The following is a 22,766-nucleotide window of genomic DNA, read 5'->3' on the forward strand; positions in this document are numbered from 1 at the left end:
CTTCCTGCTGCTGACGCATATACATGTATTAACTAGTACTTCCTGCTGCTGACACACATACATGTATTAACTAGTACTTCCTGCTGCTGACGCATATACAAGTATTAACTAGTAATTCCTGCTGCTGACACACACACACATGTTTTAACTTGTACTTCCTGCTGCTGACACCCTTACATGTATTAACTAGTACTTCCTGCTGCTGACACACATACATGTATTCACTAGTACTTCCTGCTGCTGACACCCACACACGTGTTAACTAGTACTTCCTGCTGCTGACACACATACATGTATTAACTAGTACTTCCTGCTGCTGACACCCACACACGTGTTAACTAGTACTTCCTGCTGCTGACACCCTTACATGTATTAACTAGTACTTCCTGCTGCTGACACACATACATGTATTCACTAGTACTTCCTGCTGCTGACACCCACACACGTGTTAACTAGTACTTCCTGCTGTTGACACACATACATGTATTAACTAGTACTTCCTGCTGCTGACGCACATACATGTATTAACTAGTACTTCCTGCTGCTGACACACATACATGTATTAACTAATACTTCCTGCTGCTGACACATATACATGTATTAACTAGTACTTCCTGCTGCTGACGCATATACATGTATTAACTAGTACTTCCTGCTGCTGACACACATACATGTATTAACTAGTACTTCCTGCTGCTGACGCATATACAAGTATTAACTAGTAATTCCTGCTGCTGACACACACACACATGTTTTAACTTGTACTTCCTGCTGCTGACACCCTTACATGTATTAACTAGTACTTCCTGCTGCTGACACACATACATGTATTAATTAATACTTCCTGCTGATGACACAAATACATGTATTAACTAGTGCTTCCTGCTGCTGACGCACATACATGTATTAACTAGTACTTCCTGCTGCTGACACACATACATGTATTAACTAATACTTCCTGCTGCTGACACATATACATGTATTAACTAGTACTTCCTGCTGCTGACGCATATACATGTATTAACTAGTACTTCCTGCTGCTGACACACATACATGTATTAACTAGTACTTCCTGCTGCTGACACACATACATGTATTAACTAGTACTTACTGCTGTTGACACACATACATGTATCAATTAGTACTTCCTGCTGCTGACGCATATACATGTATTAACTAGTACTTCCTGCTGCTGACACACATACATGTATTAACTAGTACTTCCTGCTGCTGACGCATATACGTGTATTAACTAGTACTTCCTGCTGCTGACACACATACATGTATTAACTAGTACTTCCTGCTGCTGACACACATACATGTATTAACTAGTACTTCCTGCTGCTGACGCATATACATGTATTAACTAGTAGTTCCTGCTGCTGACACACATACATGTATTAACTAGTACTTCCTGCTGCTGACGCATATACATGTATTAACTAGTACTTCCTGCTGCTGACACACATACATGTATTAACTAGTACTTCCTGCTGCTGACACACATACATGTATTAACTAGTACTTCCTGCTGCTGACGCATATACATGTATTAACTAGTACTTCCTGATGCTGACACACATACATGTATTAACTAGTACTTCCTGCTGCTGACACATATACATGTATTAACTAGTACTTCCTGCTGCTGACACACATACATGTATTAACTAGTACTTCCTGCTGCTGACGCATATACATGTATTAACTAGTACTTCCTGATGCTGACACACATACATGTATTAACTAGTACTTCCTGCTGCTGACACACATACATGTATTAACTAGTACTTCCTGCTGCTGACGCATATACATGTATTAACTAGTACTTCCTGCTGCTGACACACATACATGTATTAACTAGTACTTCCTGCTGCTGACACACATACATGTATTAACTAGTACTTCCTGCTGCTGACACACATACATGTATTAACTAGTACTTCCTGCTGCTGACGCATATACATGTATTAACTAGTACTTCCTGCTGCTGACACACATACATGTATTAACTAGTACTTCCTGCTGCTGACACATATACATGTATTAACTAGCACTTCCTGCTGCTGACGCATATACTTGTATTAACTATATATATATATATATATATATATATATATATATATATATATATATATATATATACATATATATATATATATATATATATATCCATCCATCCATTTTCTACCGCTTATTCCCTTTCAGGTTCGCGGGGGGCGCTGGCGCCTATCTCAGCTACAATCGGGCGGAAGGCGGGGTACACCCTGAACAAGTCGCCACCTCATCGCAGGGCTGACACAGATAGACAGACAACATTCACACTCACATTCACACACTAGGGCCAATTTTAGTGTTGCCAATCAACCTATCCCCAGGTGCATGTCTTTGGAAGTGGGAGGAAGCCGGAGTACCCGGAGGGAACCCACGCATTCACGGGGAGAACATGCAAACTCCACACAGGAAGATCCCGAGCCTGGATTTGAACCCAGGACAGCAGGAACTTCGTATTGTGAGGCAGACGCACTAACCCCTCTGCCACCGTGAGGCCCCTATATACATATATATATATATATTTATATATATATCTGCGACTAATAAATGGAAAAACAAAGTATTCTAAAATGTAGTGGGTGTGGCTTATATAGCGGTGCGCTCTACAGTCTGGAAAATACTAGAATTAAAATCCTCCTAGTTCCCTTTCAGGCAATCTGATCTAGAGTGACAATGCCATCTACTGTCCATGTGTGTAACTATAAGCCAGTCCTTGTTATTATTTCATTACTGAAGCGTGCGACTACGCGTGGAGTCTCTGAGTACTCACCGTGAGACACTGATCTGATCTCCACGGTCTTGGGGATCTTCTCGTCTCGGCCCCAGCCCGCGGTCCTCCTGCTCACCTGGGACTTGAACAAGGTGTTGACCAGCGTGGACTTGCCCAGGCCGCTGTGACCTGACGGAGCAAGTGAGCAAACAATGTCTGAATAATGCAAAGTCTTCCGTTTCTTTTCATTCGATCGGAGCCACTGACCCACGACCATGATGTTGAAGTCAAAGCCGGTCTTCATGGTCTTCTTCCTCATCTGCTCGATGATGGTGTCGATCCCGATGTACCCCAGCAGGGAGGACCCCCCGCTGGTGCTGTGGGAGGTGCCGTGTCCTCCACCCACGGGACCCGGGCCGTGACTACCGATGGGGACGGGGATGGCGCTGGGAGGGTGGGCCCCTCCTCCCATGCCCGGGCCCTGGGGTGGGAAGGGGTTCGAGGGTGAAGGGGCGCCCACGTTGGGGGGCTTGGCGGGTACGGCCGGTTTGGGTCTGACTTCTGGAGGAACTATGTCCGACATGTCTGCGGAGGACAGAGGGACAAAAATATTAGTGGGGAAGTAGGACGCTAGCACAGATACAGTCACCTACTTTCTGCAGCCATCTTTTTTATGCTCGCCTACTATTTATTTTTTTCACATATCCTTACTAGTCAACTGCTGGTATGGAGGGAAATAACCGTTTATTCATGATACATTTACTATCCTCAAAACTCCACAAACACACAGATGTTTTTACTCACGATTTGCGAGCAAAATAAACGATTTTCAAGTAACAAAACTACTTTCTAACCCTTTGGAACAAAGATAGCATGTAGCAGCTAACACGGACAAAATGATCACAAAACCTAATGCCTTTGGAACAAAGATAGCATGTAGCAGCTAACATGGACAAAATGAACACAAAACCTTATGCCAGCGCACCAGTGGGGGAATATTCTAGTTTAAACATTTGGAACAAAGTTAGCATGTAGCAGCTAACACGGACAAAATGATCACAAAACCTAAAGCCTTTGGAGCAAAGTTAGCATATAGCAGCTAACATGGACAAAATTAACACAAAACCTAATGCTAGTGCACCAGTAGGGGAATATTCTAGGTTAAACATTTGGAACAAAGTTAGCATGTAGCAATTAAGGTCTGTGAAAATAGGTATGTATAAAATTATCAAATATGTATATATTACATGTTATTATGAATGTTACTAGATACTAGATATATACTTACATCATGTTTATATTACATGTTATTATGAATGTTACTGCATGACATATATACTTACATCATGTATGTATTACATGTTATTATTAATGTTACTAGATACTACATATATACTTATATCATGTAAATATTACATGTTATTATGAATGTTACTATATAACATATATACTTACATCATGTATGTATTACATGTTATTATGAATTTTACTAGATAACATAAATACTTACAGTTGGAGGTTTTTAAATGTTTTTATAGCGCTTAATAGGCGGAATAAAGCAAATCCTATTGCTTCCATTGTTGTCTAACTCTGGCTAACGTTTATTTACGATTTAGAATGCATAAAGAAAGAAAAACATGTGTTCTTGTCTTACATAAGGAGTGAGAATGATAGACTAAACATTCTGAAAAAGAAGTGCGGTTCCCTTTTAAGACCTGACTGTTTTGTTTAAGCAGTGATTTTTCTGTGTGTGAAAAAATGAAACGTTTCCCTAAATGTGCAATATAACTGATGAGGGAACTAAGTTTGGTTTTAGAGGTGTTGAAATGGTAGATGTTTGCCAGGAGGACTCTCAGGCAGAAGTCCAAACGTGTGAATACTGAGAAAATAATGTTGAGGAAGAATCAAAAAGTGTGAACAGATGGTAAACAATGGATAAAAAAGACAAGTCCGGCCTGCAGGCTTCCACATGGATCTACAACAGGGGTGTCAAATTAATCTTCGTTTAGGGCCGTATTGCAATCGTAGCTGCGCTCAGAGGGCCACATTTGACAGTGAATCCTTTATGACTATAAATATATAAGGATTCAGCTCCTGATATTATACTACAATGACCTATGCCAGGGGTGTCCAAAGTGCGGCCCGGAGGCCATTTGCAGCCCGCAGATCATTTTTTAACGGCCCCACAGCACATTTTAAAAATACTATGGAAAAAAATTTAAGACATAAAAAGTGGTATAAAAGAGCAAACAGGTGAAATGTAGCAAGAACATGTTGCAATGTTTACTCTAATAACACAAAGCTGCCATGCAGGCTGTTTCTTTCTTTAAAAAAAAAAAAAAGTGAATCAAAATCAATTACGAATTATTGACCAATTCAAGGCTCCAATTACGACACATTAAATATTCCACTTTGAGATATTTTTGGGGGCAAATGCTGGATATTTTGTGTTTGCTAAATAAAAAACTGAGCTGTTTTTTAAAAGAATGGCCTAAAATGAACAAACAAAAAACCTGAGTTGAGTTACACTACTTGTATAGCGCTTTTATACCATTTTAAGGAACTCAAAGCGCTATGACACTATTTCCACATTCACCAATTCACACACCCATTCACACACTGATGGCGGGAGCTGCCATGCAAGGCGCTAACCAGGACCCATCAGGAGCAAGGGTGAAGTGTCTTGCTCAAGGACACAACGGACGTGACTACGTTGGTTGAAGGTGGGGATTGAACCAGTAACCCTCAGATTGCTGGCACAGCCACTCTACCAACTTCACCACGCAGTAAATGCTGTACATAAACAAACAAAAAAACTTATAATTGACGGATGGATCTGAAGGTGATCTCGAGACCATTGTGTTAAAAGTAAACAGTAAAAAATAAAATTATAATTTATTTTTTAACACTTTAATGAGTACGACCATTTTCGATCAGTGTGTTTTGTTTTTAAGTGTCATTGCACAAAAAAATCTTGTATTATATTATTATTATATAATCTCAAACATTCTCCTTAAAAATTTTATTTGGTGAAAATATTGCATATTTTGTGTTTTTTTTTTCAATAAAAAGAACATGGTTTTCTTTGACAAAAAGAGCATATAACTTAAATCTTTAAAAACGGCATATTGACAGATAGACCTGATGTTGATATAGAGATTGATGAGGTGGCGACTTGTCCAGGGTGTACCCTGCCTTCCGCCCGATTGTAGCTGAGATAGGCGCCAGCGCCCCCCGCGACTCCGAAAGGGAATAAGCGGTAGAAAATGGATGGATGGAATAATAATGAAGATAATAATACTGAATAATGACACATTTTTAACATGTTATTTTTACCAAAACCCTTTGGGGTCCCCGGGATCAAGCCTGAGTGGAGGCCTGAATGTATATTTTTTATACATATATTGTATTGGTTTTTAAAATAAATGGCCGCCGCTTGCTTTGATTATTCAGTGTGCGGCCCTCAGTGGAAAAAGTTTGGACACCCCTGACCTATGCATTTGAATATTATATGGGTGTCAAACTGGTTTTCATTGAGGGCCACACCACCGTCCTGGCTGCCATTAGAGGGCCGCTGCTAACAGTAAATAATTCATGAATTTGCCTTTGAATTTAAATATTTTAATTTTTTTAACGTAAAGAGTAAAAAAAAGTGTAGATTTTACCACTGTTTTTACAGAAAAAAAGCTAGAAGGTTAGTTGGCAGATTTTACTGTAAAATATATGGAGTTTTTTTATTACTATTATTTTTACAGCATATTACTTTAAATAGAAAAACAGTACCGCTATTTAATTTTATTTTGGCAACTCAGCTGCCAATGTTTTACAATAATAAAATGTGGTACCATAAAATCATCAACCGTGGATTTTACAGTAAAAAAACACAAACAACTGACAGCTCAGTCGACAGAATTTTACTGCAAAAAAACAAACATTGGTTGTTTTTTTTTCAACTTACAATAATATGCTGTAAAAAAACTACCTAAATTTTACACAAATATCTATTGGCCATTTTTACAGTGTACAATTTGATAGATAACTTGCTTCAAAATCATAAGTTAAGCAGATATTTAAGTATTTATTTGGATTATGACCTAACAAGTGTTGTCGGTCTATCTCTGTTGGCCCTGTGATGACGTGGTGGCATGTCCAGGGTACACCCCGCCTTCCCCCCGAATGCAGATGAGATAGGCTCCAGCACCCACCGCGACCCCGAACAGGACAAGCGGAAGAAAATGGACAGATGGAAGTCAGGTAAAATAATATTTATTGCAATATTGGACACTATTTTTTCACCCTGTAAAACTAGAAAAAAAACAATACCTTTATTAAGAAAATAAGAAAGTAAAGAAAGAAAATATAAGGTATTTTATTGACACATATAAGACATGGGGGGGGGGGGGGGGGGCCTTGAATTTGACACATGTGGATTATTATATTATTCACGCTGAGAAACTTTTTAGCAAATAATCATGAACATGGAATTTAATGGCAGCAACACATTGCAAAAAAGTTGTCACAGGGGCATTTTTACCAGTGTGTTACATGGCCTTTCCTTTTAACAACACTCAGTAAAGGTTTGGGAACTGAGGAGACACATTTTTGAAGTGGAATTCTTTCCCATTCTTGCTTGATGTACAGCTTAAGTTGTTCAACAGTCTCCCTTCTCATATTTTGAATGTCTGGACTACAGGCAGGCCAGTCTAGTACCCGCACGCTTTTACTACGAAGCCAAGCTGTTGTAAGGCATGGCTTGGCATTGTCTTGCTGAAATAAGCAGGGGCGTCCATGATAACGTTGTTTGGATGGCAGCATATGTTGATCCAAAAGCTGTATGTACCTTTCAGCATTAATGGTGCCTTCACAGATGTGTAAGTTACCCATGCCTTGGCCACTAATACACCCCCATACCATCACACATGCTGCCTTTTACACTTTGCACCTAGAACAATCGGGATGGTTCTTTTCCTCCTCTTTGGTCCGGAGGAGACGACGTCCACAGTTTCCAAAAACAATTTGAAATATGGACTCGTCAGACCACAGAACACTTTTCCACTTTGCATCAACCCATCTTCGGTGAGCTCGGGCCCAGCAAAGCCGGCGGCGTTTCTGGGTGTTGTTGATAAATGGCTCTCGCTTTGCATAGTAGAGTTTTAACTTGCACTTACAGATGTAATGACCAACTGTAGTTACCAACAGTGGTTTTCTGAAGTGTTCCTGAGCCCATGTGGTGATATCCTTTACACACTGATGTCGCTTTTTGATGCGGTACCGCCTGAGGGATTCAAGGTCCGTAATATCATGGCTTACGTGCAGTGATTTCTCCAGATTCTCTGAACCTTTTGATGATATTACAGAGCGTAGATGGGGAAATCCCTAAATTCCTTGCAATAGCTGGTTGAGAAATGTTGTTCTTAAACAATTTGCTCAGGCATTGGTTGACAAAGTGGTGACCTTGTTTGTGAACAAGGGAGCATTTCCTGGAAGCTGCTTTAATACCCAATCATGGCACCCACCTGTTCCCAATTAGCCTGTTCACCTGTGGGATGTTCCAAATAAGTCTTTGATTAGCATTCCTTAACTTTCTCAGGCTTTTTTGCCACTTATGCCAGCTTTTTTTGAAACATGTTGCAGGCATCAAATTCCAAATGAGCTAATATTTTCAAAATACTTCACTGCTTTTGTGCATGAAAGTGAAAGAGTAAATGTTTCCCTAAATTTGCACGACAACTGACGAGGAAACCCAGTTTGGCTTTAGAGGTGTCACAATGGTAGATATTTGCCAGGAGAAGCACCGTCTGCCACTCCGAAAGGGACAAGCGGTAGGAAATGGATGGATGGATGGATGGATGGACTATCAGGCATGAATACAAACGTGTGACTCGCCAGACAAGTGAGAAAATAGTCCGGAGAGATGAATCAAAAAGTGTGAACAGATGGTAAACATTTGGGGGGGCGGGGGGGACAAGTCCGGCCTGCAGGCTTGTACATGGATCTACAGGCCGCCATGTTGTAGACCAGTGTTTTTCAACCTTTTTTTTTTTTTTTTTTACCAAGGCACATTTTTCTCATTGAAAAACTCAGAAGGCACACCGCCAGCAGAAATCATTAACACATTTAACTCGATATGGTCAATAAAAAGTCGTCGTCGCAATTCTTTAATATTAATTTAAAGCATAACCAAGCATGCATCACTACACTTGTGTGGAGAGGCGGAGCCGACGGTCCAACAGAGCAGCAGGGCACGCTGGAGCCCGGCCCAAGATGGCGGCGAGGAGGTGGAGATGGCGAGCGAGCGGCGAGGCGGGGCGTGCCGGGAGCGACGCCACAAGCGAGATCAGATGCATGGATCGCGCACCTGGATACAATTAATGAATCCTCTCGCACTGTTAAAAGGGGCCGGATGTAAACGCGAGGAGAGGCGAAGAGACTGGAAGAAGCAGGAGTGCAGCTGACGCAGAGCGAGAGAGGAGGAGAGCCGAAGACAGACGACGAGCGAGCGGAAAAGCAAAGCGGAAAAGCGACCTGGACTGAGGTGTTTATTAAAAAATAAACAAAGTCAAACTGCTCGAAGTCATGTCCTTCCTTGGTGGTCCATGGAACCCGCAAGGCGACGGCTTGAGACCGTCACAACTTGTCTCAAAGTATTGTCACCACCTGTCACATCACACCCTGACTTTATTTTAGAGGTTTTTTTTAGTGTTTTCCTGTGTGTAGTGTCTTGTGCTCCTATTTTGGTGTTTTTTCTCTTTTTTTTGGTATTTTCCTGTTGCAGTTTCATGTCTTACTTTGAGCGATTTTTCCCGCATCTACTTTGTTTTAGCAATCAAGAATATTTTATCCTTCTTTGTGGGGACATTGTTGATTGTCATGTCCTGTTCGGATGTACATTGTGGACGCCGTCTTTGCTCCACAGTAAGTATTTGCTCCACAGTAAGTATTTGCTGTCGTCCAGCATTCTGTTATTCTTTGCTTTGTAGCCAGTTTAGTTTTCGTTTCGTTCTGCACAGCCTTTGTCATGTCTTGTGATCATGTTTTGTTTAGTTATGTTCTGTTTTGCTTAAGACTCCAGTGTTTCCTGTTTTTGCACTTCCTTGTTTGTTTTGTTTCCATGACTGCCCATTAGTTTTCACCTGTCCTCATGTCAGGCACCTTTATCAAGTTTTGAACTCACACACCTGTCACTAATCATGTCTATTATTTAAAGCGAAAGTTGCCAGGAAGTCAACCTGGCGACTTTACCTCTACTCACGTCATGCCATGCTACCTCCACTCTGCTTCATGCCATGATTACGGTTTCATGCTCAGTTTACGCTGCTTGTTTCATAGTTCCAGGCCAAGTAAGTTTTTGTTTATTATTAATAGTTTCTGCCTTTGTGCAAGATTTGTTTCATTAGTCAAGTTTGTTCTCCGCCATTGTGCGTGCCTTCTGTTTGCTTCTTTTTTTGTAGTTATAGTGTTAAAATAAAAAGATGTCATTAACTTCACTCCTTGCCTGCTCCAAATTTCCTTTGCATTCCGTAAAAACAAATCCCAAAGTCCACGTTCTGACAGCCATCCCTAAGCTTCAATGCCTGTTTTTAGGGGCACCTACCTTTTGTTTATTTTTGGTTTAATCATTAGATACCTTTTTACCTGCATGCTGCCTACCGCTGTCATCTTCATATTGTGATCATGACGAACCGTGATCCCGACGTCTACAAAGCAATTAGCTACCTGCTGCCACCTACTGATATGGAAGAGAATAACATGGTTACTCTGCCGAGCTATAGACAGCACAACCACTCAACAATGGATTATAATTACTGGTTTCCATCCATCCATTTTCTACTGCTTATTTCCTTCGGGGTGGCCGGGTACACCCTGGACAAGTCAACCTTCCTCATCTACTGGTTTGCAAAAAAAATATTTTTACCCAAATAGCTGAAATGACATAATGTCCCACGGCACACCAGACTGTATCTCAGGGGCACACTAGTGCAGTGGTTCTCAAATGGAGGTATGCGTACCCCTGGGGGTACTTGAAGTTATGCCAAGGGGTACGGGAGATTTTTTTTTAAATATTCTAAAACATAGCAGCCATTCAAAAATCCTTTATAAATATATTTATTGAATAATACTTCAACAACATATGAATGTAAGTTCATAAACTGTGAAAAAAATACAAAAATGCAATATTCAGTGTTGAGAGCTAGATTTTTTTGTGGACATGTTTCATGAATACTGATGTTAAAGATTTATTTTTTTGTGAAGAAATGTTTAGAAAGAAGATGATGAATCCAGATGGATCTCCATTTCAATCCGAAAGAGGGCACTTTGAGTTGATGATTACTTCTATGTGTAGAAATCTTTAATTATAATTGAATCACTGGTTTATTTTTCAACAAGTATTTAGTTATTTTTGTATCTTTTTTTCCAAATAGTCCAAGAAAGACCACTACAAATGAACAATATTTTGGCACTGTTATACAATTTAATAAATCAGAAACTGATGACAGAAACTGTATTCTATTTCTTTATCTCTTTTTTTCAACCAAAAGTGCTTTGCTCTGATTAGGGGGTACTTGAATTTAAAAAAAATTCACAGGGAGTACATCACTGAAAAACGGTCGAGAACCGCGGCACAGTGGTTGGAAAACAGTGTTGTAGACCACATGATGCAGGTCATCCTGGCTCTGGTTGTCACTTTCATTTATAGCGTCACCCATCGTGTGTGCGCGCGCCACACAGCCACACACACACACACACACTTTTAGAGTTTAGTGCATCCACGCTCATCTAATTAAGGCCACATGACGGCACACGTCAAAACCTGCGAGCTGTTTCACTCCTTAATAACATCGTACACAAAAATAAAAATATTATTATTATTATTATCAGGCGATAATGAAGACGCACACGCCCAGTTTGACGTGTTTCCAGCACGGGAGGTGAGGTAGTCGGCGCCATTGTCTCGCCCAAAGGCTAGCATGCTAACACCTGCTAGCTTGAGGCTAAGAGCCGCGTGGAACTGACCTGTAGGCCGCGAGGAGTCCGTGAACGTGGCGTGAAAAAAATAAGGACGTGGGTCCCGGTCCTGGCGTGAGCAGATTGTTGTGGCGCCTCCACTGCTCGCTTCCTTCTTGGCCCGAACTACCTCCTCCCTTTCTTCTCCTCCGTTACCATGGCGACAAGGGCGGGAAGGGGTAGGGGGGGTTGAGATGCAGTGCGCACGCGCATCAGGACCATGCCTGCAAGGAACTATTTTGTCTCTTTTGGGACGACGTTTGGTTTAATTGGTAAAAATAATAAATGTCACATTCAACATACTTAAAGGGAAACTATCACAATTTCAGAAGGGTTAAAAGCAATAAAAATTATTTTATTTTTACAAGTTTTTTTCAAAATTTTACCCATCCATCCATCCATCCATCCATCCATCCATCCATCTATCATCTTCCGCTTATCCGGGGTCGGGTCGCGGGGGCAGCAGCCTCAGCAGGGAAGCCCAGGCTTCCCTCTCCCACAGCCACTTCGTCTAGCTCTTCCCGGGGGATCCCGAGGCGTTCCCAGGCCAGCCGGGAGACATAGTCTTCCCAACGTGTCCTGGGTCTTCCCCGTGGCCTCCTACCGTTTGGACGTGCCCTAAACACCTCCCTAGGGAGGCGTTCGGGTGGCATCCTGACCAGATGCCCGAGCCACCTCATCTGGCTCCTCTCGATGTGGAGGAGCAGCGGCTTTACTTTGAGTTCCTCCCGGATGACAGAGCTTCTCACCCTATCTCTAAGGGAGAGCCCGGCCACCCGGCGGAGGAAACTCATTTCGGCCGCTTGTACCCGTGCTCTTATCCTTTCGGTCATGACCCAAAGCTCATGACCATAGGTGAGGATGGGAATGTAGATCGACCAGTAAATTGAGAGCTTTGCCTTCCGGCTCAGCTCCTTCTTCACCACAACGGATCGATACAACGTCCGCATTACTGAAGACGCTGCACCGATCCGCCTGTCGATCTCACGATCCACTCTTCCCCCACTCGTGAACAAGACTCCTAGGTACTTGAACTCTTCCACTTGGAAGTGGAAGAGTTCAAGTGGAAAATTTTACCCATCATGGAATACCCCGAAAAAAGGCTTCAAAGTGCCTGATTTTGGCTATCTGTAAATCCACCCGTCCATTTTCCTGTGACGTCAAATAGTGACGCCAATACAAACAAACATGGCGGATAGAACAGCAAGATATAGCGACATTAGCTCGGATTCAGACTCGGATTTCAGCGGCTTAAGCGATTCAACAGATCACGCATGGTTGGAGTGTGGAAGCAGATAGCGAAAAGGAAATTGACAAAGAAACTGAAACTATTGAGCGAATAGCTATTGAAGCTATTCGGCGATCGCCTTCTAACCAACGATTGCATCTTTTGACCACTGGAGCAACTTAAATCTGTCGATTGGTAAGTGTTTGTTTGGCATTAAATGTGGGTGGAGGGAAAGGCTGGATGCAACTATAGCTACAAATGTACATACAGCTAGCCTAAATAGCATGTTAGCATCGATTAGCTGGCAGTCATGCCGTGACCAATATGTTTGATTAGCAAAATGTCAATAACATCAACAAAACTCACTTTTGTGATTTTGTTGACTTTATCGTTGGAAATGCATCTGATTCGAGTGTCGCAGGATATCCACACATCTCTGTGCCATCTGTCGTAGCATAGCTGTCGTTGGTAAAATGTGCACAACAAACGAGGGACTTTTGCATCTTTTGACCAGTGGTGTACTTGAATCCGTCGATGTGGGTGGAGGGAAAGGCTGGATGCAAATATAGCTACAAATGAGGCATAACGATGCAATATGTACATACAGCTAGCCTAAATAGCATGTTAGCATTGATTAGCATGCCGTGCTAATCGATGCACACTCCACGTAAGTCAACTTGATTCCGTCCCTGATAGTGTTGTTACACCCTCCGACAACACACCGACGAGGCATGATGTCTCCAAGGTACGGAAAACAGTTGACAAAACGAAAAATAACAGAGCTGATTTGACTTGGTGTGTGTAATGTGTTTGAGAAAATGGCGGATTGCTTCCCATTGTAACGTCGCGGGTGAAAGGTCATCGCTCCGACAGCGAACAATTGAAAGGCGTTTAAATTGCCAAATTCACCCTTTTAGAGTTCGAAAATCGGTTAAAAAAACGTATACTTTTTTCTGCAACATCAAGGTATATATTGACGCTTACATAGGTCTGGTGATAATGTTCCCCTTTAAACCTCGCACTACATCCTTTTTTTGTCGAATAAGTGCGATTATTTTTGCTTAAAGGGGAACATTATCACCAGACCTATGTAAGCGTCAATATATACCTTGATGGTGCAGAAAAAAAAACATCTATTTTTTTAACCGATTTCCGAACTCTAAATGGGTGAATTTTGGCGAATTAAATGCCTTTCTGTTGATCGCGCTGGAAGCGATGACGTCAGAATGTGACGTCGCCGAGGTAACACACCCGCCCTTTTCATTTTCAACACATTACAAACACCGGGTCTCTGCTCTGTTATTTTCCGTTTTTTTGAATATTTTTTGGAACCTTGGAGACATCATGCCTCGACGGTGTGTTGTCGGAGGGTGTAACAACACTAACAGGGAGGGATTCAAGTTGCACCACTGGCCCGAAGATGCCAAAGTGTCTGCCGCCAGACCCCCATTGAATGTGCTGAAGTTTCTCCACATTTTACCGGCGATGCTAAGGCAGACATGGCACAAAGATGTATGGATAACCTGCAAATGCATTTGCAACGATAGTCAATGAAATCACAAAGGTGAGTTTTGTTGATGTTGACTGCCAGCTAATCGATGCTAACATGCTACGCTAATCGATGCTAACATGCTATTTACCGGCGGTGCTAAAGCAGACATGGCACACAGATGTATGGATAACCTGTAGATGCATTTGCAACTATATTACGTTTCCTCCCACCCACATTTAATGCGAAAAAAAACACTTACCAATCGACGGATTTAAGTAGCTCCAGTGTCAAAAGATGCGAAAGTTCTGATCGTTTGGTCCGCACATTTTACCGGCGATGCTAACGCAGCTATTCGGCCATGCTATGGCTATGAATAGCGTCAATAGCTATTCGCTCAATAGCTTCAGTTTCTTCTTCAATATTTTCATACTCCAACCATCTGTTTCAATACATGCGTAATCTGTTGAATCGCTTAAGTCGCTGAAATCCGAATTTGAATCCGAGCTAATGACACTATATCTTGTTGTGGTATTCCCATTGTTTGTTTACATTGGCAGCACTGTGTGACGTCACAGGAAAATGGCCAGTGTCTTCGCAGAGAGCAAAAATAAGGCACTTTAAAGCTTTATTTAGGGATATTCCGAGACCGGTAAAATTTTCAAAAAAACTTCAAAAAATACAACAAGCCACTGGGAACTGATTTTTATTGTTTTCAACCCTTTTGAAATTGTGATAATGTTCCCCTTTAATAGGGTGGTTTTAGCAGAACATGTAAGTTATACAAATATTTTTCAAATTTCAGCAAAGCTTTAAAATATTGTGTACTATTACATTTTGCATCGATATCGATAAAAATACTTTTTTTCTATGATGCGCCCTGAAAAAGTGGCAGTACTTCTCAGTAGCTCTTTTGACTTTCTTCATTTCACTTTATTTTTGGTACTATTCTCAACTTTTCTCTTGCTTTTTTAATCACTTATCTATTGGAACAATATCTCTTGTGGATCAATAAAGTTTGTCTAAGTTTGAAGAAGTCATGGAAAATAACATTTGAAACCCCATAAAGATATAATAATAATAATACAATTATTTTTCTTACAAAAAGTTAGTTAGAAACATTTAGTTACTAACCTTCAGTTGCTGACCTTGAGTTACAAATCTTGAATTACTCACTTTTAGTTACGGTCATTTAGTTACTGACCTTTAGTTACTAAACTTTAGTAATTGACCTTTAATTACTAACCTTAAGTTACAAACCTTTAGGTACAAACATTTAGTTACCAACAGTTAGTTACAAACCTTAAGTTTTTAACCATAAGTTTTTACCCTTGAGTTACTAACCTTTAGTTACAAACCTTTAATTACAAACCTTTATTTACTGACCTATAGTTACTAACCTTTAGTTACTAACATTTAGTTACTGAACTTTAGTTACTAACATTTAGTTACAAACCTTTAGTTACTGACCTTTAGTTATTAACCTTTAGTTATTGACCTTTAGTTACTGACATGTATTTACTAACCTTCAGTTACTGACCTTTTTTAAAAACCTGTAGTTACTGACCTTTAGTTATTGACCTTTAGTTACTAACATTTAGTTACTGACCTTTAGTTAATAATGCTTAGTTACCAACCTTTAGTTACTAACCTTTAGTTACTGACATTTTTTAAAAACCTGTAATTACTGACCTTTAGTTACTGATCTTCAGTTACTGACCTTTAGTTATTATCCTTAAGTTAGTGCATTGAGTTACTAACCTTTAGTTCCTGATCTTTAGGTACTAACCTTGAGTGACCTTGAGTTACTAACCTTGAGTTACTAACCTTCAATTACTAATCTTTAGTTACTAACCTTTAATTACTAACTTTTAGTTACTGCTCTTTAGTCACTGACCTCGAGTGACCTTTAGTCACTAACCTGTAGTTACTGACCTCAAATGACCTTTAATTACTAACCTTTAGTCACTAAACTTTAGTTACTAACCTTTAGTTACTAACCTTAAGTTAGTGACCTTGAGTTACTGACCCTGAGTTCCTAACCCTTAGTTACTAACCATTAGTTACTGACCTTTAGTTACTAACCTTTAGTTACTGACATTGAGTTACTAGCCTTTAGTTACTAACCTTGAGCTACTGACCTTGAGTTACTAACCTTTTGTTGCTGACCTTTGGTTACTGACCTTGAGTTAGTGACCTTTAGTTACTGACCTTGAGTTACTAACCTTGAGTTACTGAGCTTGAGATACTGACTTTTAGTTGGTAACCTTAAGTTAGTGACCTTGAGTTGCTGATCTTTAGTTAGTAACCTTACTAACGTTGTGGCGCAGTGGAAGAGTGGCCGTGCGCAACCCGAGGGTCCCTGGTTCAATCCCCACCTAGTACCAATCTCGTCACGTCCGTTGTGTCCTGAGCAAGACACTTCAGCCTTGCTCCTGATGGGTGCTGGTTAGCGCCTTGCATGGCAGCTCCCACTATCAGTGTGTGAATGTGTGTGTGAATGGGTAAATGTGGAAGTAGTGTCAAAGCGCTTTGAATACCTTGAAGGTAGAAAAGCACTATACAAGTACAACCCATTTATCATTTATAACCTTTAGTTGGTAGCCTTAAGTTAGTGACCTTGAGTTACTAACCTTTGGTTACTAATATTCAGTTACTAACCTTGAGTTGTTATCATTTAGAGACTGACCTTGAGTGACTGACCTTTAGTTATGAACCTTTAGTTACTAGTCTTCAGTTACTAACTAAATCAGTCGGACACAAGGTTAGTAACTAAAGGTCAGTGAGTAAAGGTCAGTAACTAAACATCAGTCACTAATGGTCAGTAACTAAATGTCTGTGTCAGTCCCACGGCCCCTTTCCGTCTCTCCACTTACCCTCATAATAAGAATCATCCAAGGCAATGTAATAGTAGGAGTCCTCCTCCACACAGCCTCGGCTTGGTGACGCGCTAGACATGGCCAAGTTGAAGGGACGTTCTTGAGATGTGTCCAGAAGACCTGGATCATGGACGTCAGCAGATGTGAAAAACATGTTTAAAAGACCTGGATCACGGACGTCAGAAGATGTTAAAGAAATGTCTAGAAGACCTGGAACATGGATGTCAGCAGATGTGAAGGACATGTCTAGAAGACCTGGAACACGGACGTCAGTAGATGTGAAAGACATGTCTTGAAGACCTGGGTCACGGACGTCAGTAGATGTGAAGGACATGTCTAGAAGACCTGGATCACGGACGTCAGTAGATGTGAAGGACATGTCTAGAAGACCTGGATCACGGACGTCAGCAGATATGAAAGATATGTCTAGAATACTTGAATCATGGACGTTAGCAGATGTGAAAGACTTTTCTAGAAGACCTGGAACACGGACATCAGTAGATGTGACGGACATGTCTAGAAGACCTGGGTCACGGATGTCAGTGGATGTGAAAGACATGCCTAGAAGACCTGGGTCACGGACGTCAGTAGATGTGAAGGACATGTTTAGAAGACCTGGGTCACGGATGTCAGCAGATGTGAAAGACATGTCAAGAAGACCTGGGTCACGGACGTCAGCAGATGCGTGTCGCAAAGGGTGCACCAGACATGTCTTGTTTGGATCTCCCCTGTAGGACCAGCCATGGCTGCCCTGATCATTCCAAACAGAGCAAGACCGCCTGACTTGGTCTTCCACATCCATCTGAGCACTTGTTGTCAATGCAGGGTTCGTCTCTGGTGTTCTCCATCCAGTTTTTTCCTGTCCGATTTGACTCCGTAAACCCCTTCTCCTGGTTCGCTGAGACGACAGATGCTCTGCAAGATTTGCGGGAGCGACCCGGCGAGTTGCAGTCCTCTCAGAATCCATTTTCTCGTACGCAGCGTGACTAGAAGAAGCCCACCTCCTTCCTCGACGCATGTTTGAGATGTCAGTCGTATGCAGACTCAGACTTGCCATGGAAAATTCAGAGAAAGCTGCTCCTTCAAGCGTTTCAGCTTGAATGTTGGTGGACGGATGGCGTCTGGGGGATTGGAGGATGGCACTTGGCGTTGCCTCGGTCTTGACCGCGAACGCAAAGCGAGAATAGCTTGGCTTTGGTTCAAGAAGGTCCGAGGGAGAAGTGTTGGTCAGAGCAGGCGAGAAGACGGTGGAGGACTTTGCCGGATCTTTTGAAGAGTGTTTGTTGTTGTTCTTCTCAAAACTCGGTTTTCTCCCAGAGACCTGACTGATGTGGTCGGGAACATATGTGGACGAACAGGAACCAGATCCAAAGGAGCTGAAAGGGAGAATATTACTGTTAATTCTTCAAAACTGTATGATTTATTTTATTAGCTCCAAGGAAGTCTCCACTCGTTTTCTCCCTAACAACAACAACAACAACATGTCAGCTGTAACCAAACCAGCTTTTAAAAATGTTGACCAAAAATGTTTGTCTTAGTTCTGGTAAAGGACTTATTGTTACGATCGTTTTCCCAAGATGCAGACGAAACTCCGGAGGCAGCGTGCAGGTAAGACAATGATTTATTTACCATAAATCAGTCAAAACAAAACGGAACAAGCTTAGCTTAGAAAACAAAAAGCAAGAATCATCGAACCTAACTGTTGCGTGACGCAAACACGACAGCCAGCCCGGGTGTGGCGAAAGGAAGGAATAAATAGCTCTCTGATTAGTGCCCGGGAGCAGGTGAGCGTCCCGAACACTAATCAAAGGCAGGTGAAAATAATCAGCCCCCATGGCAACTAAGAAACACAAACCTTGGGGTGCTGAAAACAGGACTATGGGAGTTCTGTTAAAAAAAATGCAGCGAGTCCGGTTTATATTGATGAAAAAATACGGTAGTTTGAACTTATCTGTCAGGAAATCCACATGGAAGCGCTAAAAATACGTTATTTTTATTAATTTAATTATAATTTATTTAGTTTTTTAATTCAGAGTTTAACAAATATATATTATTATTATCATTTATTTAGATATCCATCCATCCATCCATCATCTTCCGCTTATCCGAGGTCGGGTCGCGGGGGCAACCGCCTAAGCAGGGAAACCCAGACTTCCCTCTCCCCAGCCACTTCGTCTAGCTCTTCCCAGGGGATCCCGAGGCGTTCCCAGACCAGCCGGGAGACATAGTCTTCACAACGTGTCCTTGGTCTTCCCCGTGGCCTCCTACCGTTTGGACGTGCCCTAAACACCTCCCTAGGGAGGCGTTCGGGTGGCATCCTGACCAGATGCCCGAACCACCTCATCTGGCTCCTCTCGATGTGAAGGAGCAGCGGCTTTACTTTGAGTTCCTCCCGGATGGCAGAGCTTCTCACCCTATCTCTAAGGGAGAGCCCCGCCACACGGCGGAGGAAACTCATTTCAGCCGCTTGTACCCGTGATCTTATCCTTTCGGTCATGACCCAAAGCTCATGACCATAGGTGAGGATGGGAACGTAGATCGACCGGTAAATTGAGAGCTTTGCCTTCCAGCTCAGCTCCTTCTTCACCACAACGGATCGGTACAACGTCCGCATTACTGAAGACGCCGCACCGATCCGCCTGTCGATCTCACGATCCACTCTTCCCTCACTCGTGAACAAGACTCCTAGGTACTTGAACTCCTCCACTTGGGGCAGGGTCTCCTCCCCAACCCGGAGATGGCATTCCACCCTTTTCCGGGTGAGAACCATGGACTCGGACTTGGAGGTGCTGATTCTCATTCCGGTCGCTTCACACTCGGCTGCAAACCGATCCAGCGAGAACTGAAGATCCCGGTCAGTTGAAGCCATCAGGACCACATCATCTGCAAAAAGCAGAGACCTAATCCTGCGGTTACCAAACCGGAACCCCTCAACGCCTTGACTGCGCCTAGAAATTCTGTCCATAAAAGTTATGAACAGAATCGGTGACAAAGGACACCCTTGGCGGAGTCCAACCCTCACTGGAAATGTGTTCGACTTACTGCTGGCAATGCGAACCAAGCTCTGGCACTGATTGTACAGGGAACGGACCGCCACAATAAGACAGTCCGATACCCCATACTCTCTGAGCACTCCCCACAGGACTTCCCGAGGGACACGGTCGAATGCCTTCTCCAAGTCCACAAAGCACATGTAGACTGGTTGGGCAAACTCCCATGCACCCTCAAGAACCCTGCGGAGAGTATAGAGCTGGTCCACAGTTCCACGACCAGGACGAAAACCACAATGTTCCTCCTGAATCCGAGGTTCGACTATCCGACGTAGCCTCCTCTCCAGTACACCTGAATAAACCTTACCGGGAAGGCTGAGGAGTGTGATCCCACGATAGTTGGAACACACCCTCCGGTCCCCCTTCTTAAAGAGAGGAACCACCACCCCGGTCTGAAAATCCAGTACTCCCTCGAGTGTTCCCAAAAAGGGTGGGTACTCTGAACTGCCGTTTGGTGCATAAGCACAAACAACAGTCAGGACCAGTCCCCCCACCCGAAGGCGGAGGGAGGCTACCCTTTCGTCCACCAGGTTGAACTCCAACGTACAGGCTTTGAGCCGGGGGGGTACAAGAATTGCCACCCCAGCCCGTCGCCTCTCACTGCCGGCAACGCCAGAGTGGAAGAGGGTCCAATCCTTCTCGAGAGAAGTGGTTCCAGAGCCCTTGCTGTGCGTCGAAGTGAGTCCGACTATATCCAGCCGGAATTTCTCGACTTCACACACTAGCTCAGGCTCTTTCCCCCCCAGTGACGTGACGTTCCACGTCCCAAGAGCTGGCTTCTGTAGCCGAGGATCGGACCGCCAAGTGCCCTGCCTTCGGCTGTCGCCCAGCTCACAATGCACCCGTCCTCTATGGCCCCTGCTATGGGTGGTGAGCCCATTGGAGGGGTGACCCACGTTGCCTCTTCGGGCTGTGCCCGGCCGGGCCCCATGGGAACAGGCCCGGCCACCAGGCGCTCGCCATCGTGCCCCACCTCCGGGCCTGGCTCCAGAGGGGGGCCCCGGTGACCCGCGTCCGGGCGAGGGAAATCTGGGTCCATGGTTTTTCATCTTCATAAAGGTCTTCGAGCTGCTCTTTGTCTGATCCCTCACCTAGAACTTGTTTGCCTTGGGACACCCTACCAGGGGGCTTTATGCCCCCGGACAACATAGCTCCTAGGATCATTGGGACACGCAAACTCCTCTACCACGATAAGGTTGCAGCTCAGAGAGGAGGATATATATACATATATATATATATATATATATATATATATATATATATATATATATATATATATATATATATATATATATATATATATATATATATATATATATATATATATATATATATGCATATATATATATATATGCATATATATATATATATATATGCATATATATATATATATATATATATATATATATATATATATATATATATATATATATATATATATATATATATATGGGCCTTACAGTGGAAGAGGGGTTAGTGCGTCTGCCTCACAATACGAAGGTCCTGCAGTCCTGGGTTCAATCCCAGGTTCGGGATCTTTCCGTGTGGAGTTTGCATGTTCTCCTCGTGAATGCGTGGGTTCCCTCCGGGTACGCCGGCTTCCTCCCACTTACAAAGACATACACCTGGGGATAGGTTGATTCAATCAATCAATGTTTAATTATATAGCCCCAAATCACAATTGTCTCAAAGGACTGCACAAATCATTACGACTACATCATCCTCGGAAGAACCCACAAAAGGGCAAGGAAAACTCACACCCAGTGGGCAGGGAGAATTCACATCCAGTGGGACGCCAGTGACAATGCTGACTATGAGAAACCTTGGAGAGGACCTCAGATGTGGGCAACCCCCCCCCCCCCCCCAGGGGACCGAAAGCAATGGATGTCGAGCGGGTCTAACATGATACTGTGAAAGTTCAATCCATAGTGGTTCCAACACAGCCGTGAGAGTTCAGTTCAATCGGATCCAAGACAGCAGCGAGAGTCCTGTCCACGTGAAACCATTTCAAGCGGAGGCGGATCAGCAGCGTAGAGATGTCCCCAACCGATACACAGGCGAGCGGTCCATCCTGGGTCCAGACTGATTGGCAACACTAAATTGGCCCTAGTGTGTGAATGTGAGTGTGAATGTTGTCTGTCTATCTGTGTTGGCCCTGCGATGAGGTAGCGACTTGTCCAAGATGTACGCCGCCTTCTGCCCGATTGTAGCTGAGATAGGCACCAGCGCCCCCCGCGACCCCAAAGGGTATAAGCGGTAGGAAATGGATATATATATATATATATATATATATATACGTGCATATATATATATATATATATATATATATATATATATGCACGTATGTATA

At 42.7% G+C, this 22,766-nt stretch overlaps 2 protein-coding genes across 4 annotated transcripts in view; both read right to left on the reverse strand.

Moving 5' to 3' along the window:
• The window catches only part of septin3 (septin 3), a 66,875-nt gene extending 54,911 nt beyond the window's left edge, over positions 1 to 11,964 (reverse strand). The window contains exons 1-3 of one of the 2 annotated variants that reach the window (XM_061906141.1): positions 11,780 to 11,964; positions 3,032 to 3,349; positions 2,825 to 2,953 (exon numbers count right to left, since the gene is read on the reverse strand). In XM_061906141.1, the coding sequence (XP_061762125.1) occupies positions 2,825 to 2,953; positions 3,032 to 3,347 (445 nt within the window). In that variant the 5' untranslated portion in view covers positions 3,348 to 3,349; positions 11,780 to 11,964. The remainder of the gene's footprint in view (positions 1 to 2,824; positions 2,954 to 3,031; positions 3,350 to 11,779) is intronic. The other variant, XM_061906132.1, reaches the window with a different exon arrangement.
• A 4,956-nt stretch (positions 11,965 to 16,920) lies between these two features.
• The window catches only part of LOC133535505 (uncharacterized), a 17,247-nt gene continuing 11,401 nt past the window's right edge, over positions 16,921 to 22,766 (reverse strand). Inside the window, exons 3-4 of one of the 2 annotated variants that reach the window (XM_061875435.1) lie at positions 17,577 to 18,742; positions 16,921 to 17,486 (exon numbers count right to left, since the gene is read on the reverse strand). In XM_061875435.1, the coding sequence (XP_061731419.1) occupies positions 17,329 to 17,486; positions 17,577 to 18,742 (1,324 nt within the window). In that variant the 3' untranslated portion in view covers positions 16,921 to 17,328. Of the gene's footprint in view, positions 17,487 to 17,576; positions 18,743 to 22,766 lie in introns of those variants that run through there. The other variant, XM_061875517.1, reaches the window with a different exon arrangement.

The sequence above is a fragment of the Nerophis ophidion genome, linkage group LG01, assembly GCF_033978795.1.
Source record: "Nerophis ophidion isolate RoL-2023_Sa linkage group LG01, RoL_Noph_v1.0, whole genome shotgun sequence".
Lineage (NCBI taxonomy): Eukaryota > Metazoa > Chordata > Actinopteri > Syngnathiformes > Syngnathidae > Nerophis > Nerophis ophidion.